This window comes from Calypte anna, chromosome Z (genome assembly GCF_003957555.1).
Source record: "Calypte anna isolate BGI_N300 chromosome Z, bCalAnn1_v1.p, whole genome shotgun sequence".
Taxonomy (NCBI): domain Eukaryota; kingdom Metazoa; phylum Chordata; class Aves; order Apodiformes; family Trochilidae; genus Calypte; species Calypte anna.
Genome location: NC_044274.1, coordinates 13,678,464 through 13,704,824, shown reverse-complemented (window position 1 = coordinate 13,704,824; position 26,361 = coordinate 13,678,464). Strand labels below are relative to the sequence as shown.

The 26,361-nt window shown below is 36.8% G+C and overlaps 1 protein-coding gene across 2 annotated transcripts in view; it reads left to right on the top strand.

Annotated features, from left to right (window-relative positions):
• Positions 1-144: 144 nt before the first annotated feature.
• NUP155 (nucleoporin 155) overlaps positions 145-26,361 on the top strand; it is a 28,282-nt gene continuing 2,065 nt past the window's right edge. The window contains exons 1-33 of one of the 2 annotated variants that reach the window (XM_030467781.1): positions 145-397; positions 1,706-1,843; positions 2,209-2,305; positions 3,438-3,508; positions 4,126-4,218; positions 4,988-5,154; positions 5,586-5,691; positions 6,188-6,261; positions 6,555-6,646; positions 6,738-6,835; positions 6,923-7,075; positions 7,915-8,015; positions 9,060-9,230; positions 9,769-9,879; positions 10,780-10,874; positions 11,115-11,203; positions 13,136-13,198; positions 14,242-14,301; positions 14,427-14,577; positions 15,421-15,487; positions 16,322-16,440; positions 16,634-16,737; positions 18,542-18,675; positions 20,169-20,360; positions 20,932-21,070; positions 21,675-21,810; positions 22,184-22,337; positions 22,575-22,679; positions 22,817-22,971; positions 23,446-23,575; positions 23,833-23,946; positions 24,421-24,541; positions 25,224-25,334. In XM_030467781.1, coding sequence (XP_030323641.1) covers positions 157-397; positions 1,706-1,843; positions 2,209-2,305; positions 3,438-3,508; positions 4,126-4,218; positions 4,988-5,154; positions 5,586-5,691; positions 6,188-6,261; positions 6,555-6,646; positions 6,738-6,835; positions 6,923-7,075; positions 7,915-8,015; positions 9,060-9,230; positions 9,769-9,879; positions 10,780-10,874; positions 11,115-11,203; positions 13,136-13,198; positions 14,242-14,301; positions 14,427-14,577; positions 15,421-15,487; positions 16,322-16,440; positions 16,634-16,737; positions 18,542-18,675; positions 20,169-20,360; positions 20,932-21,070; positions 21,675-21,810; positions 22,184-22,337; positions 22,575-22,679; positions 22,817-22,971; positions 23,446-23,575; positions 23,833-23,946; positions 24,421-24,541; positions 25,224-25,334 — 3,952 coding nt within the window. In that variant the 5' untranslated portion in view covers positions 145-156. The remainder of the gene's footprint in view (positions 398-1,705; positions 1,844-2,208; positions 2,306-3,437; positions 3,509-4,125; positions 4,219-4,987; positions 5,155-5,585; positions 5,692-6,187; positions 6,262-6,554; positions 6,647-6,737; positions 6,836-6,922; positions 7,076-7,914; positions 8,016-9,059; positions 9,231-9,768; positions 9,880-10,779; positions 10,875-11,114; positions 11,204-13,135; positions 13,199-14,241; positions 14,302-14,426; positions 14,578-15,420; positions 15,488-16,321; positions 16,441-16,633; positions 16,738-18,541; positions 18,676-20,168; positions 20,361-20,931; positions 21,071-21,674; positions 21,811-22,183; positions 22,338-22,574; positions 22,680-22,816; positions 22,972-23,445; positions 23,576-23,832; positions 23,947-24,420; positions 24,542-25,223; positions 25,335-26,361) is intronic. The other variant, XM_030467782.1, reaches the window with a different exon arrangement.

Genomic DNA, 26,361 nt, shown 5'->3' with positions numbered 1-26,361 from the left:
GCCGTCACAAGCTGTCCAGCTTCAGCACCTCCTCAGTTCCTAACTCCAAGAGGTTTCATCCGCCTCTTGCTGCCCGGCACCTCCTTCCCCCCCACCCCTCCATTCCCGCCTTTTCTGACGACGGAAGCGTCGATCGGCGCGGCGGAAATACGTCATATGCACAGGGGCCGCCGGGATTTGGCGGGTGACGGAGAGGCGAGCGGCGAGACCGCGCTTCCCGCCCCGCTTGGTACCGGTACCGGCACCAGCACCAGCACCCCCATGCCCGCCGCTATCAGCCCCGCGGCGCCCGCCGCGCAGGAGGCGCTGGAGATCGCGGGCCGCATCATCGACCGGCAGATCCAGGATGATCGCTGCTACCCCGACCTCTCCGAGCTGCTGGCGGTGCCGGCGCCCGGTGAGGATCACGCGGTGGCACCGCTGCCTCCGGCCCCTTTCGCCTCTGCCGCTCCGGTGCCCCCTGTCTCCCCTCGCTGTGCCCTCCTTCCCCATCCCCCCTTCATCCCCTCATGGCGGCCTTGCCCCGCGCTGTCTGGGTGAGGGCCCTCGGCGGGCAGCCGGCCCGGCACCACCCCCTCCTCCTGGCGGCTGCTGCCCCGGCAAGGCCCCCGGGACAGCCGGGCCGGCCTTCTCGGAGGCGGCGACAGGGCTGGGTCTGGCGGCTTCTCGGGCTGGGGGTGTGCGTGGGGAGAGGTGGTGTAGTGGGCGCGTTGGTGCGTGGGTTAAGTTTGTTGTTTATGGGATGGGAGGAGCAGTGCAGGAGGAATGGGGTTGGGCTGTCTCCGCCCTCATCTCTTTCCGGAAAGTGAAGAAAATGGCTCTTGTTTCCCATTCTCCCCATAGGAAAGTTTCTTGAACAATGAATGTTATTAGGGACACTAAGTGCCCAACACCAGCCCTCAGTTACCAGCAGCTGGAAAATCTTATTTCATTTGTCTGTAGCTGTATTTCACCTGTATTTTAAGATGTAAGGTATTCTTTAAAATTCTCAAACATTTGTTTTTTCTCATTGAAACACTGATATGACATCTGCTTTGTTAGTGCCAACTGCCTAGCAAAGTGGGCTGTGAAGAGGCATTGCGGAGCTGTAGATGAACTAGTTAGTGTATATCCATCTAGTGTGAGAATACAAGCTCAGAGTATCTGTTTTCTCTTATGATACAATGTGGTGTTTGTGACTAAAATTCAGCAGCCCTAGTAGCATAGTGGGCACGCATAAAATAATTGTTATGTGTTGGTATCTTAACTTGATAGCAGGAGCACAGCTCAGCTTTTCTAGGTGAAGAAAAACTGATCTGATTTGTTCATGTAGCACTGGCCATATGATGAAAAATGGGCTGGAGCATATCAGTAAAAATGGGCTGGTGTCTAAGTGAGTTGTTGAAAAGCTTTGTAAATCCATTTGCTCCTGTCTGAACTGAGGGTTAGAGTTGTGCTTTATGGTCTTGATTCTACCTGTGTTCACACATACCTTGTGAGTAGTGGCATTTATAAGCTGAAAGACTCTGCAGTACCAAGGGATTTTTTTTCTACATACTCTGAAGCCATATATTACTCACCTAAAGGAAACTGAAGATGTGGTTAGTGTACTTTAGTTTTCAGAGATTAGGAAATCATCAGGTAAAGATAGAGGAAGACAATATAAAACTTTTTTTGTAAATGTATCATTCTCTATAAGAAGTTGTTCTGTTGTTCTTAATTGCAGGTAGCCCTACAGTTTCTGGCATGTCAGATATGGATTATCCTTTGCAAGGACCAGGTCTGCTGTCAATACCTAATCTTCCAGAGATCAGCTCAGTCCGCAGAGTCCCACTTCCCCCAGAGCTAGTGGAGCAGTTTGGACGTATCCTTATAAAAAAATAACATGCCTAGTTCATAATATTAGAAATTAATTCTTTTTTCTTACGTAACCTTCTTCCCTGACCTTTGTCATACTCCCACTTAGGAACTTTGATAATTTTCACTTTCCCCTCCATAAGGCTTCAAGTAGTAACAAGGTCTGTCTGGGTAGAATTGCTGGTGGAATTAGTTTCTTGATGCAAAACTTGGAATGTTTATGGTATGTAGTTTATGTACCACTCTAAATAAAGCAATCTTTTTTTTCTTTTTTTTTTTTTTTTATAACTCCAAAGGGAATTTTGTAATACTCCAAAGGGGATTTTGCCTCTGCTTGCCAAAGTGTGTTTAATCCTTACATCATTGCTGCAGATATGCAATGCAATTGTATGATGGGAGTATTTCCAGAAATCAGCAGAGCTTGGTTGACCATCGACAGTGACATTTTTATGTGGAACTATGAAGATGGGTATGTAGAGAACACTTCTTCATGATATTTTATTGGTATAGTGCTGGAATTAACCAATTGCAGTAGTGGGGAGATGATTTGCTGCTAGCACAAAGGTGTGTTGCTCAATTTAGTTTACTTTGGTTCCTGTTAGGTTTTACTAGAACTTCTGAATATTAAACGTTCAAGGATTTTTATCAGTCAGTAATAGTGCTGCCAAGTCATCTAGAAAAGAAAGAAAGGAAAATGTATTTGATTAAGGGTAATTAATGTGGCTAATATCCTGAAGTTATTGCTGAATTTATGGTAGGGCTTTGCTTATGCGAAAGAAATAGAAAAAAAAATAGACTAATGGCTTCACTTTTCTAAGTGGTGATTTAGTAACTACTCTGATGTGTGTAGAGTGGCCAGTCATTCCTTCATTGGCAAATGGTAAAGTATTGTGGCTGAAGCTCTCCTTATTTTAAGGACGTATAAGAACAAAAATAATTTTTGTTCTATTTCCAAGTAGCACTGTTAAGCTTAAAATGTCATGGTTTGCTTCTTTATTTATGTATATGGTAAGAATTCTTTTAGTAAGGACTGCTGTATGCATATGGTTGCATTTCCTAAGAAACTTAAAGTTCAGTTTGTGGTTCACCTGACTTTCATCCATATATTTACATTGTGTCACACTATATCAGATACATTCTCCAAATAAGTCTGCACCCTATGGTACTAATCAGAAAGTTTTGGGAATGGCTGCAAATTCTTGCTTTAGGTAATTTTAATGGGAAAAAAACATAATCTGAGTTCCTCCCTCTTTATGTTATTCAGCATTGCAGGTATTGTGTTGTGTCTTTCAGAGGAAACTGTATGAATTAACAAAATGCAAACATATAAAATGTTGTTGTTGGATTTCAGGTTTGAAACTCAGCTGTAGGGGCTACAAGCAGCAAAAATTACTGCCTGTGTAGTTGTGCTGTGAAACTTCTCTGTTATGCTGTTCTGCTGGACCTTTCACCCAAAGCAAAAGATGCAGATAGATGGCTGCAGATCATTACAAAGAATATTAATAGTTTTAAAGTACACAGTAACTGATTTTGTTTACTTTGTAATACTGTGTGAAACTTTTTATGCAAGTTGTTGGGATTTTTCTCTTGTGTGTTGACAGGGGAGATCTGACTTACTTTGATGGCCTAAGTGAGACTATTCTTGCAGTGGGACTTGTAAAGCCAAAGGGAGGTAAGAAATATGAGTGCCTAGAATTAGGTAGTTATGTGTGGTTTTAAATATGAGCATGTGAAGCCTGTGTTTTATGTATGTGTACACACACGCACACACATACATATACACAAGAGACATGTTTTTCTTTTTAGAAATGTTATTAAATTAATTACAAGCCAAAACCAATGAATCATTTAAGAATCATTTACAATGATAAGCTTGAATTATTTTTTTTCTACATCATATTCTTAACATTTGTACTGCTTGTAAATTTACACAGTCCAGTTGTAAATTCCATGAGATCCTGGTTTCTAGCCCTACCAGTCCTTTTGTCAGCTTAGATAACATGGAAGTCGATGCACTATGGATGGAAGTCATTTGCACCGTGGTTGAATTTCCAAGAAGTATTTTATATTAAAAAAAATCTAATTTTAGAGATCCTGTATTTGATGAAGTGAAAGCTGAACTGAAACTCCTTAATACTCCTTTCTAATTCCAGAGTTTCAGAGACCAATGTCTGAAATATGCCTGTTCCCTCTAGCCACTCAGTCTATGTCTCCAGAGGGTACGTTGGATAAATCATTGTGGTCTGAGAAATTGGTTGCAAATTTATTTCTTTTTCTTTCTTTCTTTAGGCATCTTCCAGCCTCATGTACGACACTTACTTGTTCTGGCTACCCCTGTGGATATTGTGATTTTAGGGCTCAGTTGTGCTAATATACAGTCAGGTAATTCTCTCTTGTCTCATGATTCCCTGTTGTGAATTAACAAGTTTATGTGACTGTTTTTGTCATAGCCATTTGAAAAAGTAAAAAAAAAAAAAAAAAAAAGCAAACCAAGGCCATGTGCTAAATGCCTTTTTAATTTTTAAGTCAAATTAGAGACAAGAGGAAATAACTTTTATAGGGTTTGTACTTGCTGGACCATTGAGTAGTGAGTCATATTCACCTGTTTAACATGAAACAAACTTTTGAGACGTGTACTCCTGTTAATTGTAGGAAGACAACTGGGGAGGGAGGCAAGAGGTGGGCATAAATCTTGGTGGGTACAGTTCATTAACCTGGCATACAAATGCCAACCATGGAAGCCAAGAACCTGATTGTATTTTTTTTAATGCCATATATATTAATAGAGATAATACAGATTAGTTTGAATAAAATTAGAGGATTACAGCTTTCTGCACTATTTTTATACCATCATGATGCAAATGAGAAAAAAAGTAGAAATCCTTGTTTTATATTTGTTGCAATTTAGAGATGACAATGTATAGAAGTTAACATTTTTTTTTTACATAGAGAATTTTTTTTTTAAACAGAAAACTTGTTAATTTGCAGTTGACTTTGGAGAATAGGTATTCTATAATGTATTTAGCAAATACAAAATTATCTGTAATTTTTCCTGTTTTTGAAATGCATCTTACTGCTGACCTGTAATACTTATTAGAGCAACTTAAAAAAAAAACTGAAAAAGATTTGTTTGTTTGTTTGTTTGTTTAAGGTGCTGGATCCCTCAATGACAGCATGTCTGGTGGAATGCAGTTCCTACCAGACCCTCTCTATTCACTCTCTACTGACAACACTTACATCCTGGCAGTAAATTCCACTGATAATGGACGAATCTTTTTGGCTGGAAAAGATGGCTGCTTATATGAAGTAGCATACCAGGTGACTATAGTTTTTACACACAGACATTTTTTTTCTTCATGGCTGTTTGTGGGATCTAAGCACTGACAGGTGTACAATGTGTCAGGTTTTTTCCATAATTACATTGCATGTCTGGGTTGCACAACAGCTCTGACATCTTAGTAGATGCATTTTCTTTGAAGAAGTAGCATTATGTGAGGAACAGTAGCTGGTTAACTTCCAAGATGAATTTCAAGTTGTGACATACTGCATCCTTTCCTTTTTGTTTGTAAAGTTTTCCTTTTAATTATTACCTGTTTCTCTCAGTTGAATAGTACATATTTTTTGGTTAAGTCAGTGGTGTGTAGTTCGATTTTTTTTTACTAGTTTTCCTTCATGTCCTTTTTAAATCTAACTACTCGTTTGGGTTTTGTTTTTTTTTTTCTTTCAATGCTGTATCTTTTAAATTGTAGGCTGAAGCAGGCTGGTTTAGCCAACGCTGTAGAAAAATTAATCACTCAAAGAGCGCACTGTCTTTCCTTATTCCTTCATTGCTGCAGTTCACCTTCTCAGAGGATGGTAAGTACTGATGTTAAAGACTTGCCTAATGCTGTCATCTAACCTTGGATAGCTTCCTCATTGAGAACATTTGGCTATGTCAACGAAACTTAACAGTAGTTGAAGATTATAAAAGTGAGGTGACCTGTTTGTGTCTAGTTCAGGATATAAATACCTGGGAAGTTTGAAACTTATGACTGAAGTTAGTGTTCTGTAGAGCAAAATCAGTATGTGCTCAGTGGGATCACTGCAAACAGTAGAATATCTAAAATAATTTTACCTGTTTCAGTTCTGTGAAAAATTAATTTGAAATTATGCCATTTTTGCTCTTTATTTGCTTGTTTATTAATAATTGTGCTCAACGGGGTGTCCTGGGTGACTCTCAAAGGAGTCCTGCATGACAATCCTGCAGGTTTTGTTGAACCTCCATTAATTATTTTGTAGATATTCTGTCTTAAACTTGTTTTCACCAAATCCATTGCTGATTTGTTGGTTCTCCCTTCTCTCCACTCCCCAGATCCTGTTGTTCAAATTGCCATTGACAACTCTCGAAATATCTTGTACACCCGCTCAGAAAAAGGAGTGCTGCAAGTATGTGACTTCTTCCTATAACTCTTGCTGTGTTACCAATGTTTGTCACTTTTCCACCTTACTTGAGAACTCTATAGATATGTCAGGATGTTATTCTTGTTTACTTTTTTGTAACAAAGTGTTTGCTGAAGACCTGTGATACTTTATTCTGAGGAAGAAGCCTTTTGATCTTCCCTTCAATTAAGTGGAAGCATGAGGATGAAATAAAAATAGAGCTTGAGTTGCTTCTAGATAAGTGTGACTGCATTACCTGATTGAACCATAAATCACTAAGCTCTATTATTGAATTTCAGGTTTATGATTTAGGACAAGATGGTCAAGGAATGACCAGGGTTACCTCTCTTTCACAAAATGCCATTGTTTCTGCTGCAGGAAGCATTGCCAGGTATATTTATGACAATTGTGATATAAGAGGCTTTCTTTAAGGCCAGTAGTTTCATGCTCGTTTTGAAAAATGTTTTATTTTGCTTTTTTAGAACAATTGATCGTTCTGTATTTAAGCCAATTGTTCAAATAGCAGTGATTGAAAATTCTGAATCTATAGACTGTCAGCTGTTAGCAGTCACACATGCAGGTAAGAAAGCTTGCTAATTCCCCTCTCCTTTTAAACTGATAAATGGCATCTGCACAGTTCAGCAACATTGTGCCTTGTTTTGTTCAGGTGTCCGACTGTATTTTAGTACTTCACAATTTAAGCATCCAGCAGCTCGTCCCTCCATGTTGACTTTGGTTCATGTCCGTTTGCCACCTGGATTTTCAGCTTCTTCCAACGTGGAGAAGCCTGCAAAAGTTCACAGAGCTCTTTACAGCAAAGGTAATCTGTGGAACATGGCTCAGATGACAATGATTTTATTTTTTTTTTTTTTTGTGAGTTGCTATCACACATTTGGGAGTTCGATGCAGTGGTAATAACAGATCTTAAGCATGGCTTCTGTTAATTGATGGGAGAGCTTTTCTTTTGCAACATTGTAATTTTTCAGAATTTGGTTCTTTTCCAAGGTGCATTGTTTGAGCATGGAACTCTGTTTATGTGCTGACCAACTTTTTTTTTCTATTGGCCTCATAGAATAGCTTTCACATGTTCAAATTCAGCAATGTGTCTCTAGAAGTGAGTAGTTCGTTATTTAAAGCAGGGCATAGAATAGGATTCTTAACTATTTAGTGCCTCTGATGCTGAGCTTATTTTTTAACTAGTTTATCTATTGTTACCATATAGGATGCCATACAGCTACCAGGTGGTTCCAGGTTCTCTGCCACTTCTCATTGTAGGCTGAATTTTTAAAAGTGCTTCAGAAACCTAAGAATTGGAAATGTTTACTGCACACCCATTTAATCATACGCACTGATTTTCATTTTTGAAATAATTTCTGTATGTTTTTTATCCATGATCTTTTTAAACATCTGATGTTTGTATGTTCTACCTATTTTAGGCTCATTTTTGGCTGTACCACTTAGACTAGATACATGGTAAATGGTGTTAAGTTACTTGAAGAACCCTATCACATATACATTTGGGAGATAGTATTTACTGTTCAGGTTGTATAATTAGGACTTTAAGACTGATTTTTACTAAATAAGGAATAAATAAATAAATTTGCATTTAATGCATGATTATTGCTTCTAACAGAAACTTAATATTACTGTTCTTATTAGGTGTCTTACTTATGGCAGCTTCAGAAAATGAAGATAATGACATCCTGTGGTGTATCAATCATGATTCGTTCCCTTTTCAAAAGCCAATGATGGAAACACAGGTACTAAAGCAAACTTTCCATAGGGAGTTTGGGAATGCATACAAAGCTGCTTACCAATATGCTTCAAAGGAAAAACAAATTGTCTGTGCATTTGTGAGTAAATGGGAGTTGGTAGCTTGATCTCTTCAAAGGAATTGCTATTTCAGCCATCCTTTATAGCTGGATGCAAGCTGTGCATCAAAAGCAATTGCCTTGACTTTTAACACTTTACTTGTGATTAACGTATTTGAAAATACTGTTGTCTGCAGTGTGCTGCATATTGTGCACAAGGACAGGAAGACATGGTCCACAGTCCATAGAGGAATTTGAGGATGTAGTTTGTCAAAGATTCCTTAAAATATAGGTTTTGTTTCTTCTGATATGCCACATCTTCATTCCATTTCAGACAAGATTAATCTTGTCTAAAACATTTTTTCTGTTTTTCTTTTTCTTGATTGTTACCTAGGTGAGTTTGTGAGAGGGGTTTGGAGGGTGTTAGTTGCCTTATACATCAGTTCAGGGAGAATATTTTGTATTCCGGCTCTGAAGGTAGTGTGAAATCTGCTGAAGCAGGATAGCAGCATGTCAAAAATAATATTATTGGAGGAGCAGTGTTAGAGCTGGAGTGAATGGAGGCACCGTATAAAAGCTTTGAAGTCAGGTTTTGATTTATCTGCTCTTCTAATAACTTAAAAAGGGAATTCATAATTCCTCAGCTCCCTTCCCTGCAGAAACTTAGACATAAATATCCCAAATGCAGCCCCTTCTCAAGACATTTGACTCTAGCAGACAGCTAGGTTTCCCATGCAGTACTGCAGTGTGTCCTTGAGCAGTTCTTCCTTGTTAGCATGCATGTCATAGGTCTCTCAAATGCAGCAGTATATAAATAACTGTAAATCTGGTGGTAACCTTCCGTTGGACAAAACAAGAGCTTATTTTCTTTGAGTTTTGTTGTGTCAAGCTTAGGTTCTATTCTGTGTAATTTAAAATAGTAAATAGTAAAAAATCACCATGGATGTACAAAATTTGTGTCAGTTAAACTTGGGATGACCTCTGCTTGTTCAGATGACCACCTGTGTTGATGGACATTCCTGGGCTCTTTCTGCTGTTGATGAATATAAAGTTCAGAAGATTGTAACACCACTAAATAAAGACATTATTCCAATAACGGATTCACCTGTTGTGGTGCAGCAACACATGCTGCCACCCAAGAAGTTTGTTCTGCTTTCAGCCCAGGTGAGTAACCAGTAAGCAATTAAAAAACCAGCTTAACTGCTGATGGTTTGCAACCTTAGACTCCACCTGCGTTTGTGTAATGGCGTGTGTTTTTTTAAAGGCACTTATCTGACCCTCTCCACTAGTTAGTATGGATGCACCCAAGATAACAAGAGCCCGGAGTCTTACCATGCCCTTGATCTTCAGTTGTTAAAGTGGATTTTTTTCAGGCTATTTTGAGGATTTACAAGATACATAAAGCCCTTATTTTCTATGTACATGTATTTTAGTACTTCATGTTAAGCTAAGAACAGCAAAATTACCTTGGTTCATGTGGTGAGTTTGCCATTGCAGAGTTTTTCCTGCCTTTCCAAGGCTTGCTAGAGAATTTCCTTCATGTGAATGAGAACTGGGATGTAGGTACCATTTGCTTCATACTTTGATCTAATAGTGCAGCAAAGGAGAATTCAGAGTGCTAAAGATAAGCATTGTGGGAAGGGGTGTTGAAATGGCCAGGGTAAGGACAATTTCAGTCTGACTTATTTTGTGCTACTTTTAGGGGAGCTTTATGTTTCATAAACTCAGACCTGTTGATCAACTGCGGCATCTGCTTGTTAGCAATATAGGTGGGGATGGAGAAGAGATTGAAAGATTTTTCAAGTTGCATCAGGTAAGAGGTTTTGACCTGTTTAAAAAAAATGGAAGATTTTTAATACTTAAATCAAATCACTGTCTTTAGCATCTTTTTTGTTGTTGCTGTACACTTCTAGTTAACATTACATTAAAGGATTAGTTTTTCCAGCTGTATTGTCTATATAATACAAGATTGTATAATGTGAAATAACAATATAATAAAATTTTATCAAAATTTTATTTAAAAGTGTAAATAACTTTCCCTGAAATTCTTATGTCTTGTATGCAGAAGTACAATGCAGTTCTTACCTTAGGGAAGAATTAAATCTGTGAGCAGGGGAGAAAGAATTTAATGAAAAATTAATTCTCTACCTCTACAAGATCTTTTTACGTTTTAAAGAGAGGTAGAAATGTGTATAAAGGGTCTATTTTTTTATTTAAGGTAAATAATAAGCAGAAAGGAAGCTATTGTGGATTGCAGTTTTAATTTGACTAGTACTGATTAGTATTTGTTGTGCATGTTCACTGTTACCTATTCTCTTGTGTCTTGATAAGACATATTAAGTGATATTTTAGCATACCTTTAGGATATGGAAACCATTATTTGTAGAGGCTTTTTTATTTAAACACAATTATAATTTACATTTCTGTAGAATTTGCATGAATCTTAGTCATAACTGGGTGACAGACGTGGAAGTTGTTTCCTACCAGTAATCATACTGAGATTGAAAAATGTGTGACAGAAGCTTACCTGCTACAGCAGGATGCCCCACTGTGATTCACATTCCTGTCTGTAACTGGGAAGAGCTCATTTTCTTGCCTTCTAATTAAAATGTTGCAAAGAGTGTTTACTGTTTAGTTACTGTGCCATGTAATCTTTATATGCTTCCTATGAACTTATTCCAAACTGCCACACTAACCATATCATATGCTTTAGGAGGATCAGGCCTGTGCAACGTGCCTTATTTTGGCCTGTTCTAATGCTGCATGTGATAGAGAAGTATCTGCCTGGGCTACTCGAGCATTCTTCAGGTAAGTTTCAATTCTGTATGTTGTTCTGAATATTATGCTCAGCATCAGTATAACCACAAGCTCTTTAGCCTGCTGCCTCAGGGAGCATTGTTTTAAAATGAGTATATTTCTGGGTAGGTACACTGGATTTTTATCCCCTGTTTTAAATGAACTCCAATATTTACTGTTAATTCTAAAAGATATGAAAACTGGACTGTGTATGGAATGTGAGGAATTTTTGTCTGTGTATGTAAACTTCAGGTATGGTGGAGAAGCACAAATGAGGTTTCCGTCGGCTCTGCCTCCTCCAAGCAACGTTGGACCTATTTTAGGTTCTCCAGTTACTGCCAGTAAGTAGCAAGCATTTTGTGGTTTTGGACAGGGTTTTTTTTTCCTTAAGTATTTTGTATTTTGTCTTCTCACAAGTACCTGTGGGGTTTTTTTAAGTAGTGCTTGATTTTCCCTGCACTAATTAGAGTTTCTTCCATTTCTCTTCAGTTATTTTTGGATTTAATGAGATATGACCTCAAAGTATGTCTGCATGTTGCATATAATCTCTAAAGATTTGTTGAAGACATACATTTTGTTGCTGACAGAACAACTTCAGTAGCCAGAGAACAAGATTTTCATTTGAACTTTACAAAGATTAGTTGGTGGTTGTGTGGCTACAGCAGAGTATCTTCTTACCATGTCATTGTCATACCGCTGCAGATAATGCTTATGAGGAGAAAAGAAAAACTTGCATCAAGAAATGGGTTAGTTGTATGGAGTGATTTCTGCCTTTGAAAGCTCTAGATTCAACATTCGGTTTCTGCTTGTGTTGTCAATGCCACCTAGAAATGAGAATAGTGTCTATTCTTTCTCCTCAGAACTTGGTGTTTATTGGAGTGGAGGACTTTTTCTAAAGTAAAACTTACTCAGTTTTATTAAAATTTCTACAGTTGCTTCAGGAAGTTGTCTCTTAAGATGTATTAATTAGTTCCAGATCTCTTAAGCTTTTAAGAACATTAAAATCATAATGAAGTTAGAGTTCTGAATTACTGAATTAAATCAATCAAAAGATCATAGGCTGGTAGGTGTTGGAAAGGACCTCTGGTGATCAAGTCCAACCCTTCTGCCAAAGCAGAAGCACCTAGGGCAGGTCACACAGAAACACATCCAGACAGCTCTTGAAAGTCTAGAGAAGACTCCACAATCTCTCTGGGCAGCCTGTACCAGTGCTCTGTCACCCTTATAGTAAAGAAGGTTTTACTCATATTGAGGTAGAACTTTCTGTGTTCCAGTTTATGTCCATTGCCCCTCATCCTACCACAGTGCACCACTGGAAAGAGACTGGCTCCTTCTTCCTGACACCACCCACCCTTCAGAAATTTATAAATATTAATAAGATATCTCAGTTTTCTGTGGTGTAAACAGCCCCAGGTCTCTCAGCCTTTCTTTGTAAGACAGATGTTCCAGTCCCCTGATCATCCTTGTAGCCCTCTGTTGGATTCTACTATGTTTCTGTCCCTTTTGAACTGAGGAGCCCAGAACTGGATGCAGTTGTCTCACTAGGGCAGAGTAGAGAGGGAGGAGAACTTCCCTTGACCTGGTGGACACTTCTTAACACACCCCAGGATACCACTGGCCTTCTTGGCCACAGGGACACATTGCTGTCCCTTGGGTAACTTATTGTCCACCAATACAGCAGTTCAACCCCTAATCTGTTGAAATAATTATTTTTTTTAATCAGTAACTTATTAATATCCAAGATCCTATATCCTTATCTGGCAAGCATTTAATTTTACACATTATTGCCTAGGATGTTAAGAAATTCCATTTCAGAAGGCTTTTTGGCATGTATTTAAATTCACAAGTATTGAAGAAAGATATGCTAAGGTGAGATGAAGTTTTAGAAAATCAGGTCCTCTTTTTCAGAATTCTTTATATGAAAGCACTAAAAAGAGTGGCTATTTTTAATCCCTTATTTGCATCACTTTCCAAGCTTCATGGTGTGGAACAGTAGCAATGTGGGTAGGAGCTGATGCAAAGCACAAGACAGTAAAATTAAATTTGAATTAAGAGATGACAATAGCTATGGGGAGAAGAGGTACTAAGAGCACACTGAGAATGAGGGCAAGGTGTGGGGGAAATGACAGGAAGCTCTGTAATCAATAGTATGACTCCTAGAAAGAAGTGTGGTTTTCCCAAGTTTAAGGCAATGTTTGGCTATTTTCATCATGTGCAGTAATTTAAGCCTTTTAAAACATAGTATCAAAGCAAGTGTTTCCATTTTGCTTTAGGGACAGGTCCGGGTGGAAGATGGCATCATTCTCCTGCCACTGCCTACTCCATTTGCTCAAAGGGTAGAGAACTGTCATGTGAAATTAAAAGTCTGATATTGTCAGTGTCTCATGTGGTGGGTCAGACAGTGCTGACAGAAACTGAAAAGAATTGCCTTGAAATTTTGCATGCAGAACTACATTACATTAATGTGTAGCATTAACATGCGAGACATTTTGAAAGTAGTTCCTTCTTTGTCTCACTGAAATTCCAGGAATGCATTTGCATGCTACTTTTCTGTAAGTTTGTGCTTTGCTTGGTGTACCAGAGAATGTGTTCTGAGAATGCATTTGCACTGTTTAATGAAGAACTTTGTTATCATTTGAACTGTTATGTATAGCCAGGTTAAGAGTTGTAGTGAATAAGGCAAGAGTGATAATTTGATAAGAGCCAGATCTTCAGAGTGCCAGTTTTCTTGCCCTTTCTCTGATTCTACATGCCGATGGTACATGGTTTTTGTGGATGACCACACATGTTCCCCATATGTTGAGGTCTTAGGTATTCAGACTTAATCTGCAGAAGTGCTGAGTATTCATAGCTGAATAAGAGGCCATGGCAGTAGCAGACTAAATATTACAATTTAACATTGTCACTGCAGTGTTTGAGTAACAGTATCAGCTTCTTTCAGTTGAGTGCTTTGAAGGTAAAGTTGGTATTCTCTTAAAATATCGCAATGGTGAAAGTGAGTGCATTGACAGTAGGTGTGCGTATCAGGGATAGTAGCGGTCAGAAAGTGAAAAATGAGGAAGTGGATTGTATTTTGTTCAGAGAAAAGATAGTGTGAAATAAATAACATGAATGCTGAAAGAAAATGCTTAATAACATGAAAGAAGCATTTCCATTTGATTCACTTACAGAGTGCTGAGTGTGTAAGAAATTAGTGCAGCTTGGTATTTAATTACAAATAAAAGCTGTTGGAATGGTTCTAACTTTAAACCATTTGATTTAACAACTTTGCTGCTTTTGCAGAGGTGTTTTATGGATTATATTTTGGGTTGTCTTCCCCCCTTACCCCCTTCCCTCCCTCCTTTTTAACAAACTTACCTTTATTTCTTTTCCATTTTAGGTTCCCCTGGGACTGGTGATGGTCCATACCCTCCTCCTGGCTTTTTGACACCTGGGCAAGGTAGCACCTTATTTTCCATAGCTGGTGAAATTGAGGTTGTTTGGTTTTGGTTTTATTTTTTTTTTTTCAACTAGGTTTTATTTGCAGTCAAGTGAGTAAGATATGCTTTCTTTTACTCTTTCTAGGTTCACAGTTCCCTGCCATGTCAATGCCTTTGTTTTCTTCTGGAAATTCCATGTCTCACCCTGGTACACCCATTAGTGGAATGATGGGTCCAGAGATAGTATTTTCTGGAAGACACAATGGCATCTGCATATACTTTGCTCGGATTATAGGGTGAGGTGAAAAAGGGATTCTGTTTTTTCTTTCCCTTAATGCTTGTGGGTGGGGAATTCTGTCATAACTTTGAAATTTTAAATCAGTTATGTGTATTTGTATGTCCTTTATGAAGTAGCCCTTGATAAGTGTCCTTTTTAGAGCTATAATAATAATAGCAACATAGTCAGTGAATAACATACAGAAAAGTTGCTTAGACATCCACCCTGGAATCACGAGTATATGCTCAACTCTGAAAATATTTTTTCAAACATGAGCTGTGTGTTTCAAAGTCCTACTATAGGATGAAACAGAAATGCAGAAGTACATACTACAGTAAAGTCCTCTGTCCTGAAGTAATTTCTGTGAAGAAGCTTTAAGCAGAATGCTCAAAGATGCAAGACTAAAGAGGATGCTGTTATGTTGATGGTGACTTCTGTTTTACATGTTAGTTTTACATATGTTGTAAAACCAGAGTTTTACATATGTTGGTCATCTCTTTGCATGCTGGTTATGAAAGAAATTTTTGTTATGAAATTGGTTTGCCTTCACTGTGTTTCTAAAGAATAATATTTTCCTTATTTTATTAGATTTCTTTATATTTGTTATATTTTTATATTATATTTAAAGTATTTCAGAGCATCCAACTTGATTAAAATTTTAAAACTTCGAACTTTAGTATTCAGTAATATAAAAAGCTTACCATTTTCTTGGAGTATTCAGTTTTCATCTGAAATAAATACCTATTTTAGACCTTGAAGAAAAACGTTTACCTTTTCTTTCTTAGGAAATTATACATGGAAGACCTGCGAAAATATTTTCTTAAATTACTTGTTTTTTACACAGTACTGTTTTTTCTTACAGAAATATTTGGGATGGCAGTATAGTTGTGGAGAGAGTTTTCAAAAGTGGTAATCGGGAAGTTGTTGCAGTATGTAAAAGATTTATTTTTTTTTTTTAAATTTATTTTTTTTTAAAGTTCCGTATGCTATATGTCTCTAAGCCCTGTCATGCTTCTCTTCCCAGTAGTAAACTGATAAGGAAGAAGACGTTGTCATTTAAGTGCTATGCACTTCCCTGGGGAGTAATTCTAGATTTTAAATCTCTTTAATGATTTTGAATGTTACTTTTTAAGAAACCGAACTGTAATTTGATCTCTGTTAATTGGCAGTGTCCAGTTTTCTTCATGTTTAATGACTACACTTCCTTTCTTCATTTGTCCTCCAGACAAACCTAAAAATAAACTGTTTTAGTTGGTTAGAATAAGATATACAAAATTTCCATTGTCTTCCTGTCTAACATCTTAGTACTTCATCTTTTTAGGCATGATCAAAATAACAATCTTTTGATTGAGTAAAGTAAAACCCAGAACTAAGTAGTTTTCTCAATGCAAATTAGCTGTTTCATGAGCTTTGCTTCTCTAGTTATAAGTTAACTGGGAACCTCTGGAAACCGTTGACAGTTTTACCCTCTGGATCACCAGTGCTCTAACACTGGTTTAGTTCAGAGTTTGAAATAGTAAAGTAATTCACATGGTTATCAGAGGGGCAAAGAAAGTAGCATCTTGAGTGCTGTATATCTTCATATGTTGCCTCCTAAATGACTGTGGTATAATAATGTGGTGTTCTATTGTACCATTACTTTTATGCTGTTTATTTACCTTACTGTTTTTGTGCTTGTCTTTATAGTAGCTTTATCTTAAAACTGTAAATTAAAATAAAAAAGTTCTGAAACTTTTCATAAAGAAATCTGCTTTCTTTTGCAGGTTGAGAGCAGTGTTCCATCCCATGTGCTGGAACGTGTACTGCAAGAACTAAAAGGTTTACAAGAATTTCTGTATAGAAATTCACAGTTTGCTACAGCAGGAGCCCTTGGAAACCCAAGGTATAATTTATTGTGCTAAATTTACAGTGGTATTTAATGTCCAGTTATACTGTGAATATCTGCTAAAATTGCGTTAGAGCTTGTGTCTCCAGCTTCAACTTCTTGGATATTAAAAATGAGTTGTTATGTTTTGGCTTTTAGAAGATTTAGTATTTGTAATCTTACAGCATCTCCTTCTGTTTTGGAACTGCAGTTTCAGCACACCAGCCAATCTACAACAGAGGCTCCTGGGTTTCATGCGGCCAGACAGTGGAAGTTCTCAACAAGTCCAGCAAGAACTCCAGAGGAAATATCATGGTGTGTAATTACTTTTGAACTGGAAAAATCAGGGAATAGTGAATTTGGATGTTGCATCTCTCACTGTTCTTGTTCTTTTTCTGGATAAAAATGACTTTTCTGTACAAAATTGACATGAGTCAATATGACAGATGAGTCAATATGACAGACGTGGTAATAAGTCCTTCAGATAAAGTACCGTAGCTTGGAAACTTTGCTGGCACCTTGCTTTTTCTTCCATACCATACAGCTTCTGCAGTGACATTAGTGTGAAAATACCGTTTATGTATGACTGTACTAGAGATTAAAACTCAAATCTAGCCAAAGAAACATTCCAAACTTTAGTTTGCCTGTGGCAAGAGGCTTTATTTGTTACAAGTCGCAGCTGTTACTTTTTTGTTTGATATTGAAAGCTTTACTATTACCACTAATTAAAGCAGCCCACAAAGAGAACCTCTCTGAACAGAATCTGAATTTCAGCACAGTAATATCTACTGGCGTCGAGCCACCACAAAACTAAGCTGTATTACTCGGTTTATTAAGCTAAAATAAAAGTACTTGAACTTGAAAGCACTTTGAAATTTCTCGTACAAGTAATTCAGTTCCCAATACTGTGTCGATTAGTCCTCTTCAACCTATTTTCCCCATTCAGACAATCTTGAAATGCAAAACCAGAGATTTCTTTGTGTGCTTACCTGACTTTTTGGGGTTTTTTTCATCTTAATGCTCTCCATATTTCATAAGATTTTCATCTCCTTGTTACAATACTTAGTTGCTGCACACTCATTTAGATTTGCAGCATAACAATTGTTAAGCAATTTGCAGGACAAATTAATATGTTGTCCTATTAAAAATTAATACTGTAATGAAGGTTGCCAAAGCTAGTCACTGAAATGTCTATGAAACTTTGTTTAGAAAAGAAGCCTGTCACACAGCTCACTTGAGCTTATGTTCTGCTATAATGTAGCTTTTGCCCAGGACTTGCAATGAAGTTGGAAAGTTGCCGATGTATAATACAGAATTAAAGGTGGTTGTGAGTGTAATCCTGGGTTTTAATTTTTCATTTTTTGTACTGTATAGCTCACTTTCATTAGTGTCAGTGTAAATTGTTTTTAAAAAGTCTAGACTTTAGTAAACATTTAATAGTTGGTTTTTTCATTTTTATGCATTCCAAAGCCCATAAACTTTTGGATTATGGAATGATATAATATAGTTATTGCTGCCTTATTAAACTGTAACCACTCAAAAGTAAAGATATAAATTCTTACAGGTATGTTCTACCTCTGTAATAATTATGTCCATATTGTTCTTTCAGTGAATATAATACATCATACTCCATTTAAATGTTACTGATTTTCAGAATAGTTGTTACTTTAAAGATATTGTAGACAATGTTCACCGAAGTTGTAATTGTTCTTTCTGAAAGCAAATGCATGTAATCAAGTGAAAAGGGAATATGTGTGGGTTTATTTTTATTTTTTTATGTTCACTGTAAATACATTTATAACAACTATTTATGAAAAAACACAAGCAAAAATTTTACTTTGATATATAAATCCTTACACAATCACTTAGACAAAACCATGCATCTTTTCAGGAAGTACTGCTCCTGTGATGCATAGATTGAAATAAATGTTAACAGATGGTATTCGTTTTGGGCAAATGTTAACATGGCACTTACCTTGAAGGACAGTTAGACAGCATGAATCAAGAACGGAATGAAAAAAAATAATTGGAAATTTAAGGAGATTGTAAAACCTCAATTTACACCCTTATTTTAAACATGTAAAATAGTTACTTACTGACATTTTATTTGCTTTGTCAGCTGAGGCACAGCTAACTGAGAAGAATTCACTTCAAGGCATCCAGCAGCTTGTTCGCAAAACCTGCCAAGCATTAGCTTTGTGGAAGCTGCTCTGTGAGCACCAGTTCAGTGTTGTTGTAGGTGAGCTTCAAAAGGTAAGATTCTTTTTTAAGAGACTGACAGTATTGAGCTCAATTTTAGTAAGTTGGATGTGTCACTAGCAACAGGTTCTACGCTATTTTTATTGATTTATAACAGGTTTACATGTTCATCATGCTCTGCAAAACGTGCTGGAAAGAATAGGGCTGTGTTCTCCAGCTGAGAGGAATTCACTCTGCTTTAGTGTTGGTAAAAATTTACAGTGGAGAGCTGTAGAACTGTAGGGCCACAAACCATTCCACTTTTTGTAGGTAGGGGTCTGAAGGGTCTCACAGAATGGCTAAGGTTGGAAAAATTGGCTGGAGATTTATCTGCCCCCTCTGCTCAAGGCAGGGTCAACTAGAACAAGTCACACATTCCTGTGTCCAGTAAGACATATAAATCTACAGCCTGCCTGTGCAACTGATTTCAGTGTTCAACCACCTCCAGAGTAATAGGGATTTTTCTTATGTTCACATGTATTTTCCTTTGCTTCAGCTTTTGGTCATTGTGTCATGTCGTGTCATTGGATACTACTGAGAAGAGTATGGCTTTGCCTTCTTTACACCTTTCCATAGATGTTAGTGTGATCCTACACACTGCCTGCTGAGCTTTCTCCAGGCTTAACAAAGCAGGTTCTTTCAGCCTCTCCATGGTTTTAAAGAAGAAAACTTGCAGAACTGTGGTGTGGGTACCATACACGCTATGCTGTGTACCCCTGGCTGATGCTGGATTTTCATCCATCCCATGAAGAACCTATTAATTTCAATATTAGGCATTCTGTCCTAGTACTTGATTATCTGAAAAGTTGTTTTCTTTGTTTATAAAGGGAACTCTATTTAAATTTTACAAATGCCCAGGCACTGAAGCTCTTCTCTCAGTTTGAGGAGCTGGAATAATTTCTAATACAGGTAGCTTTTCTCTTGTGTTGAACAAAAAGTTAACTGTTTAACAAGTATAAGCTTTTCCTCTTTCTTCAGTAGTTTTTGTAATGGTATTTTTATGCTGCTAGAGATCATCCATAGACACTACTGGCAATTCTGCATGCAAATATTCCTAACAATTAAAAAAAATTAATAACCTTGCATGTAATATAGTATAAAAAAGCATAGATAGCACAGACCTTAAACTGTTAAAATTCCTCTTTTGTTTAAATCTATGACTGTACGCAGATGGTTCCATTATTAAAACCTGATACACTCATTTTGCAACCTGACAACACCCTGTGAAGTAAGAAGTGCAAATTCCTTTCTTACTCAGAGATCTGAGAAAAACTGATCTAAAAGAAGTTCTTGCTGTCCTTCGGCCACCAAGGGTCTAGTGCTTTCATCAATAGGGTTTTATTTGTTACTTCCATTTTGCTACATCGTGTGTCTTTTAAATAATGTATCTCTGTGCTCTACACTTCAGTCATTGTTTTGTATGTTTTTATTTGCTGTAAAATTGTAAGGTTAATAAACAGAATAAAGCAAAAACTACAGCAAACTAAAGAAATTCTATCTATCTTCAGGAACTTCAAGAACATCTAAAGATTACTGCTTTCAAAGATTTGGTAATTAGAGACAGAGAGCTGACTGGAGCACTCATTGCTTCTCTGATAAACTGTTACATCAGAGATAATGCTGCTGTGGATGGCATCATTGCCCATTTGCAAGATATCTGCCCTCTTCTTTATAGCACTGATGATGCTGTGTGTTCCAAGGTAAGTGCACTTCCATATTTTACAGCACCAAAACACAACTTTCAGACATGTTCAAATGAAATAAATTGGGCAGCGTGTAAATCATTGTAATTAAGTAGTTTCAGGAGCACAGGAGATAATGAAATTCCCACATATTTGTGTGTTGTAGCTGATTAATGTTGACAATCGTGATCATTGTTTTGAAGCATTTTCAGTGATTTGTAGTGATAATTGGGTCTTTACCGCTTCTATAGAGTTTAATCAAACTCTTCTTGATGTTGATTTTTCTGTCTATTGCCAGCTTTCATGGAATTTGTGGAAAGATAATTGTGTTTAAGAACTGAGCTCTTCAAATAAATCTGTAAAATGTAACTGGTGAAGGGAGAGAGATGTTTTAAGTCTCAAGATCTTCTCTCTCCTGCTGCCGTACAGTCTTTCTACTGGAAGCATGTTACCAAGTAACAAGAGAGGATGATATTTCTACTATTTCATCTTTGACATTTGGAATAATAACTCATTAACTTACAGCAATCCATGATCCATTAGTAATGTATTCATGTGAATAATTTGTTTTCCTGTTATGTGTCTTTAGGCAAATGAACTGCTTCAGCGGTCTCGACAGGCTCAAAGCAAAATGGAAAAAGAGAAGATGCTAAGAGAGTCACTGAAAGAGTACCAGAAGATCAGCAATCAAGTAGACCTTGCTAATGTTTGTGCACAGTATAGGCAAGGTAAGAAGCAATAACCTGACATCCTGGTAAATAGTTTCTCTAATATCCTTTTAGAGCCATCTTTTTTTTTAATTTGTTTTATTCAGTAGCTTTTTAGAATGCTGTTTTATAATGAGTTCTTTTAAAAGCCTTTATAGATTTCACCAACCAGCTAAACCCCCCAAATCTGTATAAAAATATTCTCACAGTACAGTGTCCATTTTTTTCATATATGTGGTTATATATTCATACATGTTATATTTATATTGCACAAATTGTTGAGCTGGAGGGTAAATGATTGTTTTATAGGTAAGGTTTTGTATCATATATACTGTTTGAAAGGTGATTCTGAATCCTGCTTTGTGTGATGGAAGTTAGCACATCATCTATGTGTAGATACAAATGTTTTAACAGTCAAGATTTCAGCTTCAGTACAAATCTGTAACTTCAGACTTGGTTATAATCTCATGGGTTAGGTATAGCCATAAAGCTTTCTAAAATACAGACCAGAGTGAGTAAGATTTATTCTTTCTTGCTTACTAGAAGTGTTTAATGTCACTTACCATCTTGTCATAGATTTGCTACAATACTGAGTGGTGTTACTTGTGGTTTTTTTTTTTTCCAGTACGTTTCTATGAGGGAGTAGTAGAACTCTCTCTTACAGCTGCTGAGAAGAAAGACCCCCAAGGTCTTGGCCTTCATTTCTATAAAAATGGAGAACCAGAAGAAGATGTTGCTGGATTCCAGGCTTTTCAAGAAAGGCAAGTTTTTAAGGATACATTATTACCATTACATGAGGTGCTTTGTTTCGTGTGACTGAAAAAGCTTTTGTGGAAGGGAGATATTCAGGGTAATGACAAAAAATGCACTTTATGGTAAGGGAAACAATGTAGATGTTTTTACCAGCATGCTTTCCTTGATATCACAGCAGTTTAATCTGGAACAGAAGGTGAACTGGTATAGACAATGTCATGATTTGAACATTACAGAAGTACTTGTTAAAAAAACAAACTAGATTGTGACAAGTAGCTGGCAATAATCTGTGATGTACAGTATCTAGATTTGAGAAGAGCATTTTATAGAAAGGTGCAATGAAAATTGTGAGGGTTTTATTTTCTTCTGCTCTGTTTACAGGTTGAACAGCTACAAGTGTATCACTGACACCCTTCAAGAGTTAGTGAATCAAAGTAAAGCTGCTCCTCAGTCTCCTAGTGTACCCAAAAAGCCAGGTCCTCCACTACTGTCATCTGACCCCAACATGCTAAGCAATGAAGAAGCAGGACATCATGTAAGAAACTCACAAAAATGTCATGACTTCGTTCCAGAAGACAGTGTGATTTGAAGGGCTGTAGAGTTTATTTTTTTTTAAAACATGGAGTAAGTTAGAAAAGTAGATGAAAGTCAAGATTTGTCATAACTGGTACAAAGTGTTCATAGAAATGACATGCAAATAATGTGAAACTAAGGAGTGCTTGGTGTTACAAAGCCACTTCTGCAATAACAATTTTGTCCTTTTCTTCATTAGTTTGAACAAATGCTAAAGCTGGCTCAGCGTTCAACAGATGAACTCTTCAGTATTGCACTTTACAACTGGTTGATTCAAGTTGACTTGGCAGACAAATTGCTGCAGGTGAGCTCATCTCTCTACACAAGGAATTAATTTGTTGGAGAGTTCCACTGAACCAGAAGTGTTAGTTGTAGTTATGTTGATGCTTTAAAAAAGAGCAGAGAGCAAGAATGTAAGTGTTATCTTTACAACTTCTGCAGGTTACTGCTCCCTTTTTGGAACCCTACCTTGTGCGGATGACCAAGATTGACCAAAACAAAGTCCGTTACATGGATTTGCTGTGGAGATACTTTGAAAAGAACAGAAATTTTAGCAATGCAGCCAGAGTCTTGGCTAAGTTGGCTGACCTGCATAGGTATGCATTATGTGTCATCTATTGCATATAGTGAGGTAATTGGGCAAAAAACAAAGAAACTGAAATTGAAACCTTACATGTATGCATTTCAAGAAAAAGCCAGTGCCAAGGATGTTTGCTAGAAAAACAATAAATTAATTGATGGAATATATTAATTTTAAATCTAGGCAGTAATTGGAAAGATACTGTATTTTATATACTATACCTTAGTTTACAGTGTGTTTCCTGGCTTAAGTACCATTTATTAAGTGGTCATATAGAAATTCTTACAGCATTTTACAGTGAGATAGTGGAACTGTAAAACAGTGGATTGAGAAGTACACTAGAACTGACCCTAGTTGGGTCAGTTAGGATTAGATAGCTGGATAGTGTCCCGCATGATTTAATAAAATCAGAAGTTCCATACTAATTCCTAGAGTCTAGTTAGAAGATAAATAATTCTAAAAAATTTTTATTTTAATATTTGTTTTGCAGCACAGAAATTTCTCTTCAGCAACGTCTTGAATACATTGCACGTGCCATTTTGAGTGCCAAAAGTTCCACTGCCATATCTTCTATAGCTGCAGATGGTGAATTCCTACATGAACTAGAAGAGAAAATGGAAGTAAGGACAAAAAAATTACGCTGTAAATGCATTAATTCTCTTATTCTCCTTGACATGTGACATTTTAATTATCAGTTCTGTAGAAACAGTTTTCTGTGCTTTCTTCCTAGTATAGCAAATTTGTTCAGTCCATAGGAGACTGAGGAGTGAGCGAGTAACTTTTCTACATTTGGATAAGTTAAAATGAATTCTGGTTGTATTCTTGGTATTCGACTACATTAATCCAGTCTTAAAATAATTAATTCTTTTTAAACAAGGTGGCAAGGATCCAGCTTCAAATACAAGAAACATTACAACGTCAGTATTCCCATCATACTTCAGTGCAAGATGCAATCTCCCAGCTTGATGCTGAGCTCATGGATATAACCAAGGTGATTAAGATTTCTTTGTTTCAAGTCAGTTTACCACATTTGCAGGGAAAAAAAATGTTTTGCAAAGAGTGTTCCAGTGTTGAGTAGGAAAAGTAACAGAGAAGTGGTTTGGCATTCCTTGTGTAAGAATGTCTGTTACCCTAGACCATCTTCTGTAGTCTGGTATTACTTCAATCTTTAGTAGTTGAATTTCTTGAATGTATTTATATTCTTTATTAGATCTCTGTTTCTTCATTAATTGGAAAAACTGTTAGAAAATAAACAGTATTAATTTTAACTTCATATGAAATTTAGAATTGTATTTAAGAAGCAAAACTAAATTTAAAAAATCAGTTTAGCGTTCAACAACCATTATTTCAAGTAAGTTCAGTTACACATTTACTAGTTTGTCTAGCATACAAAATAAATAAAAGCTGGTTTTAAATTTTTCTAATTATCCTACTTGAAATGTAAAGTGTAACTTTCTTTTTCCAGCTGTATGGAGAATTTGCTGACCCTTTCAAGCTGTCGGAGTGTAAGCTTGCAATTATACATTGTGCAGGTCATTCTGATCCTATCTTGGTGCAAACTCTCTGGCAAGAAATCATTGAGAAAGGTAGGTCTTAATGGACAGGGAGTGGTACAAGCTAGAACAAGAGGCAAATGATAAAATTAAAGTTTTTAAGACTGACTGTGTGCTGTTACTGGTATGTCCAAGTAGTTAACTGATAATGGTTTGTGTGCCTAAAGGCACAAAGGTAATGTTTTTACAGATACGTTGGAATGTATTACATGTGTGGCTTGAATAATCACATTCCAAACAATATTAGAAGTCCTTCCAGTCCTTCTTTTGTTCTCAGATGCAATTATGAACATCGAATACCAGTGAATACCAGTTTGAAGGTTTCACTATTAGGCAGTTATGATTAAAATGTTAAATTTATTACAACAAATATTAAACTATCTTCCAGGATGTGAAAGTCTATAGAAGAAAGTAGTGATCTATATATTTTATATGTATCCGTTTATGTAGAAGAAAGTAGTGTGACATTGAGCTGTAATAATCTGCCTTGCCTTTTACCATGTGGTATATATGTGTATATGTGGTGTATATGTGGAATATATCTGCATACCCACCAGAAAACACAGTTTTACTTAAATGTGCTGATGTTGCATTGGCAATAGTGTAGGATTCTGCTATGTTTAGTAGTAAGTTTCAAGTATGTGGGTGTAGTTGTGTGTAAATGTGGAACTGCAAGAAAGGAAGTGCTCTCTAAAGTTTTTCTTTTCACTTTCAGAGTTGAGTGACAGTGTGTCCCTGAGCCCTGCTGATCGAATGCAAGCACTTAGTCTGAAGATGGTGCTGCTTGGAAAAATATATGCTGGCACACCTCGATACTTTCCTTTAGGCAAGTTGGTAGCCTGCATTGTAAATAAACATAGGCTTTGCATTAATGGGTCTCCTAAAAGAAAAAGTTTTCACTAAGAAATATCTCTTTTTTTTTTTTTTTTTTCAGCCAAAAGGAAAGAACCTTGATAATTTTGTAATACATAGTTACATGCTTGCGATGCATAATTCCTTGTAGATATTTTTGACTTTTTTCTGCTATAGCTGAAGCAAAAAAAAAAAAAAATAATTCACCTGTCTGTAGTGATGGAGTTGAGCATGAGGGAAGTTGAGTTGTATTTCTCAGTTTTTGTCTAGGAAATTAGGAACAGAACTATTGTAATACTTGCTCATTAATACAGTGCTTTTGCTTGACAAAAATTGGAAATAGAATTCCTCTTGGCCTCTTAACTTTGTAAACACAGCAAAATCCGATCATCACAAACCCTGCAGTGATCTACAAGAATTTAATTTAACCAGAAATTAAGCTTAGAAGACAGCAACAGTTATTTTTAGATAGCTGTGCAGATCCTATATTTAACATGTGGTGAAGTTTGTTTATAATAAGAGGGGAAAAAACAAAAAAAAAAGGGAGAGGAGTATGTTGTTCAGCACTGTATTTTCTCTTATAATACTAAAACATTGTGTGAGAACATTGATTAGTGAACAATATATTGTTAATTGTTACTGACACTCCAACATGATAAGAGATGCAACACCATTTCTGTCTATTCTAGCAAATGAAAGAATAATGTGTTCTTTTGTGCGGAAATAAAACTTTAAGAACTTTTATTAACAGCATAGTCCATGGCAGAACTGTAAAAAAGTATGAATAATCCATCATGCATTGCTGAAAGCTAAATGCTGTTTTTGGAGGCAGGAGGACATTTAAATGTCCTTTCTTCAGTGCAGACTGGGGGAAGAGGTTATGTGCTTCACAGAAGGAAAGTACCAGCTGCATGGAAGACAGAAAATTAAACTTGGACTAAATCACTTTCAAATGCTTTTCTTTGCTAGACTCCCATTAACATTTTGGAACCTACATGTGC